At 37.5% G+C, this 7,621-nt stretch overlaps 1 protein-coding gene across 1 annotated transcript in view; it reads left to right on the forward strand.

The window, feature by feature from the left end:
- Positions 1-5,902, forward strand: part of LOC118328190 (E3 ubiquitin-protein ligase TRIM39-like) — a gene marked incomplete at its 5' end in the record, with an annotated part of 6,281 nt that extends 379 nt beyond the window's left edge. The window contains 2 exon segments of the mRNA XM_035661801.1: positions 7-136; positions 5,886-5,902. Of these exon segments, the coding sequence (XP_035517694.1) occupies positions 7-136; positions 5,886-5,902 (147 nt within the window).
- Between the last annotated feature and the right edge of the window lie 1,719 nt (positions 5,903-7,621).

The following is a 7,621-nucleotide window of genomic DNA, read 5'->3' on the forward strand; positions in this document are numbered from 1 at the left end:
TTCACACACACTTTCACTGAGAAGCTCTTTCCATTAATGTACAATAAAGATGAGTTCCCAATTAAGATTCTACCAGAGGTGGATGAGGATGATGACGATGACAGTGAAGATGGAGACAGTGATGGTGATGGTGATGGTGATGGTGATGATGGTGATGATGATGGTGATGATGATGGTGATGAGGATGGTAATGGTGATGATGGTAATGGTGATGATGGTTATAGTTATGGTAATGGTTATTTTAATGGTTATGGTTATGGTAATGGTAATGGTAATGGTAATGTTTATGGTAATGGTTATGGTAATGCTTATGGTAATGTTTATGGTGGCTATTTTGATTACTATGCCAGACAGAACTATTAATATTTTAAAGGGAACTACCGTAATTTAATCTAATGCGAGTTTACTGTATTTGCAGTAAAATGAACACTTAAATAGACAACAGGGACAACATTGGACAATTGATGAACAAACGATGATTGTATCTGAGTTTTAATCTCTCATTTTTATCTTATTTTGAGTTTTGTCTGCTCTTCAGTCACTCTATATAAGAAAATGTAAACTGCTGATGAAGTACCTAATGTCTTATGATGGACAATATCTGTAAAGGTTTTCAGACATTAATTCTTCTTTGTCAGCCATTTTGTCTGAATAAGTGACACTTTATTTAACATGTACAGATCTTAATGTGGATTCTTTCTTTAGCCTCATGTTGGTGAAGCTTTCGCTGCTCTTCCTCTTATTGTATGTCACTGAATTAAAACATTAGCTGAATTCCATTTAGCTGCTTCAGTGTCTGGTCACGTGCTCACCGGCTCACTATGACGCTGTCACAGCTTACATGGACATTGGACTGGAACAGAGTTACAGTTTTTCTGCCCAGCAAGCAACTGTGAGTGAACTGTGAGCCTTCAAGTTTTATGTTTTTAAGAGCGCTTGTGGGAGTATTTCAGTCACTGTGAAAGGTTGAAGCATCTTTACCTTCAGTAATGTGATATACTGTATTTCCAACAGAGTATGTGAGCAGGGTTCATGAGGGAGGATATGAGGGTTATCTCCACCACATTCTTTGGAAATGTAAACAAACTTTTCATCCAGCTGAAATCCAAACACACACCTCTTATGATATTACTCTGCTATTCATGAGCTAATGGTTGAGTGCAGTTTTATATGGGAAGGGGTTAGCTTGCACAAAATAACATTTAATTGGAAAGTTTGGAAGTTCAAGATTCATTAAAAATATACTTCAGGAGGAGAAAAGAGAGGGTTTTAGATAGATGTTGAGCCGTCATGTTTCTACCGCAGTAGCCCAGAAGACAGACAAACAGCATAAACACCTGGCTCTAGATAGGACCTTTTGCATCTTTTGTGAATTTCACAGCCACCGTAGTTTCTGTTACAGATGTCAATGCCTGTTCTTATTTCCAAGTTTTCCAAATACAGAGGGAGTGATGTTCAGTCGTTTGCAATCTGCAACTTGACAGCTAGAAACCACTAAATCTTTCATACTGGTCCTTTAATTTTGTACAGGTTGAAATTACTATAGATGAGTGCAGAGCGAGGTTTTGCTACAGTTGTGTAAATAAAATCATTCAGGGTTTGTAAAAGGGTTGAAAATAGATACACTGTCTCACACTTCTAGTGGGGCATAAGTGATGAGTCATGGAGACATAATTTTTGCTTTTAAAATTTCTTCTCCTTAAAGATACAAATAAAAGATGTGTGATAGATGTGAATGTGTGTGTCTTCTCTATCTTTGGTCCTGCATCATTGTGACATCACCAGGAGGTTATCACCCGATTGGTCAGCACAGAGCTGAGTGGTTTTATAGGAACACACAGAGATAAACGCATACGCAGGTAGGAAGTGTCACTGGGCTATTTTCAGCTGCTTACCTCAGAATGATAAATCACTTTAAGGGACGGAGAGAGAGAGATATTTTGTGTGTGTGATCTCACAGATGAGTTTGATCAGATCTGCCTCACAGACAGTACAGAGGCCATTAGCAGTGAAGGCCTGCAAACAGCCTTGTAACTGGTGCTAGTTAAAATCCCGGGACCTTCTGTAAGCATCAGAACATGGGAGGCCAGGGGGCAATTCTCGATTTGCAGATCTGTCTGTGTGGCAAAACAATCTATAAATAAATAAGAATCTATTTATTGTGATATACAATCTTATGATATTATTAATAATATAATGGTATATATTATTGTTCAATACATTACATTTTCTGATGAAGACCTTGTGATGTGCAGATGAGCTAGTAAGTGGATCTTGAGTTGAGGTTATTTGTCAAACATTTGTCTTATACTATTTTCTTATAAGCAAGACGGTACCATAATGAAGTTCAAGCTTAAAGGCCTGATTAAACCCAAATGTAAAAACCAAAAACTTACACACTGGTCCTTTAAATGCTCACATTTAATGTGTAAATGAGACTTTTGAGCAGTAAACAAAGATTTCAGTAGTCCACACCACTTTTTTTTGTTCTAATGTGGGGATTTAAAATGTTATGTACCATATAATGCATAAATGCTCACACCTAGAATCTCAAATAATCTGGCAAAGGGTAAATGCAGTGCACTACAGACCAAAAAGTTATTTTAGATTTTAAAATTGGCACAATTGATTTTAAAACCGATGCAAAGACACAATATTAAGATAGAAATTTGCTGCACATTTTGACATGAAGTTGATACTTCAGACCTAGAAAATGTGACCTACAAGTTGTTTGGAAGAATAGTTCTGATGTTTTGTGCTGCTGATCGTAATGACAGGTGGGCAGTCAGTCAATAAGACTCCATACAGACAATGCACACGCTGCATAAACAAGTACAGTATCAGTATTTCACATCCTGAACACTTTCCTTTAAGGGTGTTGTAAATTAAGAAAGTAATGTAAACATTCAACTCTAATGCCATTTCCGTTCTTTTACAACGTCTGACTCACGCAGCAGTTCCTCTATAAAACACTCCAGCAAACAGACTTTGAGCCGGAGAGCCATTATGGCTCCTGATCACACAGCAGCAGGAACAAACTCAGTATAGGTGAGTCACATTAAAGGTTAACTGATAATATGAAGATCAAACACTGTGTGCTCAACCCACCTGTTATCTCAAACTAAACAGCGGCAGGATAAAGGAAGCAGAAGGCCACAGCCTCCAAGACTCACAGAGATAACGGAGGGATGATGGAGGAAAAAAAGAGCGTCTGTAGTGTGTGTTTGAGTATTTCATGGTTATACTGCTGTGAGTGAGCTGATAACTGGTGGGAGTCAGCAAGCTGGACAAATGGGACAAATTGTTATCAGGTGACTTACTTCACTTGCTGGACCAGTCTGTGTTTACATAGAATATTACTTATTTCCACACACACACGTAGTTTTTATATTGTTGCCTCTTACTATTAACATATTGACATATAAAAGATGGATGTTGCGTCTTCACTTCTTCCCACTGCACAAAAATTAAGCCACAATATCCCAGATACGGCCGCTGCCTTTCTCCACTCAGTACTGACCGGGGATTGGATGACTCAATCGCGAGCAGGGCTCAGCTGTTAATCAGGCTTTTTTTGTAGCTCCAATAACTAATTAAAATCCAACTTATCTGATAAGAACTACCTAAGATGCCAATGTATTTGGCCTGTACTGCAGTCAGCCACTAGAGGGCGATAGAGATGTTTTGGCTTCACTTTTGGAGATGTGTCATGTAGTCCATCTTCATATATGTTGATGCCTCTTACTAATATCAACATATCAAAGTAAAAAAAGAGAAAGAGGAAGGATAAGTTCTATTTTTTTTTGCCTGATAGTTTTTTCTAAGTCCCGCCCATTTTTGCTCTCTGCTCCAATAACAGTTGAACAAGTCGTCTATGCGGAAAATACAACATTTTGAAAGATGGTTAAAAGATAAAAGCGACATATAGTCATTAGCTAATGTAAATAAAACTTTAAATAACAAGGTAACTAATCTACATAAATTGTTTGCTAACTAGGTAATGTTAGCATTAGCTAGCTAACTTAAGATTTGACTGTATGTGATGCTTTTATCTTTTAACCATCAGCTTATCAAGAGTACAGGAAAGGCGAAAGCTGACCGAGGCTTGCTCAACTGTTATTGGAGAAAGGGGCGGGACTTGTGAAGGGTCAAAGTAAGTTAACCAGCGTCTCAGGGATGTATTAGAGATGAATTAATACATATTTATGTTGCAGAACTTTGTTAAATTGTATATACAACGGTTAAACTAGCTCCAACTCGACCAGCTAAAATGCTGTTTACACACTGATGCAGTATTAACAATCTGATAATGTACTTGAAATGAAGCACAGTATTTTTATATTTGTACTTAAGTAAAGGATCCGAGTACTTGAGTATTGTCCCTGTAACAAATAACAATCAATGACTTGTGACCTTGAAACGTTTGCATTATATTACACAGTTCCTCAGATTACCTTTATGATGAGATCATTCCCTGATTATATTACATGCAGGACACACACAACACCCCCACGTTTTATTCTTAAACAAACACAAAAAAGATTTCTTTCAGTCATTATCCATTACAAACAACAGAGTTCTGTTTTGTCTTTTCCTCTCTCTCTACTCTTTTACTTTTTACTTGTTCTTTTTATGTTTTGTTTGTGTTTGGAGGTGTTGTGTTCTTTTTTTGTTCTTTTGTTTTTTTTTTTGTTTTGTTGGTTTTTTGGGCTCCTCATTTTGTGAGTTGGTTTTTTTTTGTTTTGGTTTGTTGGGTGGGTGGGTGTCTCTCTCTCTCTCTCTCCACAACACACACAACACAAACACCTCTCCCGCCAAACTTGTCCTCTGGGTTGGCTGTGCCCGGCGAGAGCGTACCGACCCTTTCAGTTGGCCCTTGCCATGGAAACGGTTTGTCTGATGTTGCCGCGGCGCCACGTGGCAGACGTAATCTGCAAACACAAAACACACTCTGACACACACACACACACAACGCTGAGCCTGAGCCTTTACACACACACACACACACACACACACAGAGTTGGTATTTTTATATCTGGATGCATTTTGTGTCTCTGCACCTGTTGCGTTTATCTCTTCAGTCAGCTCAGTAAAGTGTGTTGTGGTTGTTTATTATAGAAACACCATTATCTCACAGGAGACTTGCATGATGCGATACTGTGCCATCAAAGAACAAAAAAAAAAAACAGAATGATGTCAGGCAGGTGGTAAAAACCAGCACCTACCTCTGCAACACACACAAAGTTACCATGAGTGACAAGCGTACGATGCTAATACATTGCTCCTACACCAAATAAGTGGGCTACAGTAATACATTTCTATGTCTTATTTATTTATGATGTTGTGTTTGAAAGCTGCTTTATTAAATAAACATGCTTTACCTGACCTCAGCTAACAACACAGCAAGTTGGAAAGTATGTTCTTGTGTGCCTTACTGAGCTGGTCCTCTTGTTATTTATAATAACAGAAAGACAGACATGGGTGAATGAAAAAGAGTAAAACAAACGACACAAAAGGGGAGAACAGATAAAATAAAGTTTAAGATCAAAGTTATGGTGTCCTCAGGATGTATTTCAGTGGATATATTAAACAGCTGAATCTCTTCACACCACTAGAGGGTCTCGTGGGTCAGTCTGTGGTGAACTCACATCAAACTGTCTGCCCTCTCTCTCTCTTTCTTCCTTTGTTTGTATTTCTCTCTCGTCATCGTGTTCGCTCTGATCCGTTGACTGAAAACAAAACCTCTGATCCGTCCAGTAAACAGACGTCATTCTGTTCCACACTTTCTGCCAAGTTTCACCTCACTCTGTTTGCTTTCACTGATCTGACGCCGATATTCCTTTTCTTTTTGTGTGAGTGAATAAATGTCTCTTCATCCTGTCCAGCTGCGGATTTGACTTGAAACCAGAACAAACTTGATGACCAACTGACTAGAAGAGCTCAGAGATTCAGCAGCAGCAGCAGGAGTTACTAAACCTGGTCCCAACGCAATATTTCCATGATTACTCAACCAATAAGATAAGACTTTAGATTAATGAAGCTGGGGTTAGAAAACACTGGAAAAAGAAAATCGTGATTCACTTTCTTGAATATCAAACACTCTCACTGTTCTTGAACATAAGAAATACTCCCAACACCTTCAGCTGAAGAAATTTAGAGCTATTGATTAATTCGATTATGAGAAATCTCGAATACCTGATATATCTTAGATAGAGACCAAAAACACCATGAACACACACACTGAAGTTTCCCACATACACTGTCATGCTGCCAGAAAATGCATCAAATGTGTATTAATCCACCGTTGAAAATAGTCCCCAACAAATGCACGGTTTCCTCCAGTTTTAGAAACATTTGGTAAACACTCCAGTGACCAGCCTTTTTAGAAAATAACTGAGCTGTTTTCTTAGTAAATTAAATAACGTTATGAACTTTTTAAAGATTTACATCTTCAGAAGGAACCGGTGGGCTGGTATGAGCCACAGCGGAGGGAAGTAAAGAAGTATGTTCTAAAACTGACATTTATGTAATTTCTTATTTAGTTTCTTAAAAACAGAATTGGCATTTTTGGATCAGAGGAATCTCTGAAATATTGTTAAAAATGAAATAAATGTATTTAAAAGCATACTAACAAAATACTACAAAATTAAAAATTAAAATACTTAAACTATGAGATCAATTTAATTACAATTAAAATAAATTTTGTGTAAATATCAGCCTGTTAGGTAGTTATGCTCATTCATGTAGCGCATACATCCATGTTTAGTTTCAATCTAAAATATGAACTGAATAAGGTCGGCCGACGCTGTATTTAAATAATACATATATAATGGTGATTGAAGATATTTCAGATATTTTCTAATATGGCTGGCGGTGTAAAGCGTTTGAGAAACTCTGTTCAATCCTATAAATAATATATTTTATATTTAATAATATATATGAATGAATGAGCGAACGTCTCTTTCTCAGAACAGTTAGACTTATGAGGCGTCTGATATTGGATATGAACAGCATCATGCCATATTTGGTTTTTACAAGGTCAAGATATTTATAAATGTACACTCTGTTACCAAGTATTGGTAACATAGAAGACAACTTAACCTGACCTACTTCTAAAATAAACTGCCCACATCATGACACTACAGCAACAAGCAGTCATGTTTGACAGTTATGGTTATATCAGCCACTTTTTTATGGTGATACTGGAGTGAATCCATAAAACAAAATCGGTGTCTTGACATATGATTAAATAATGCATATTGGGGATTGGTTTGATTTTTTTTGAAATTTAGATGATAAATAAATTTTTACGTACCTATAAATTGTTAATCCTGTTGCCGCCCACTAAGCTATAGCAATGTAAAAGATGCCCAATGGCCCTTAGGAAGAGTTGAGAAAGGTTTAACTGTATGCAAATGTCCTCTGATGCAATGTCACATTTGTTTTGATTCCCACAGAAACAGAAGCACATATTTGTTTACTACTTCGCTCCACTATCGGAGGGAGGATCGCCTGAGGCGCAGATACAGGGCAGCAAGGCTGATGCATTAAACTTTCAACAACCTGTACCACGGGGTGAGAACAGACTGCAAACAAGGCTATTCTGTATTCGAGAAGCAAA

This window comes from Morone saxatilis, unplaced genomic scaffold (genome assembly GCF_004916995.1).
Source record: "Morone saxatilis isolate NCDOM2014 unplaced genomic scaffold, NCSU_SB_2.0 Contig18, whole genome shotgun sequence".
NCBI lineage: Eukaryota > Metazoa > Chordata > Actinopteri > Moronidae > Morone > Morone saxatilis.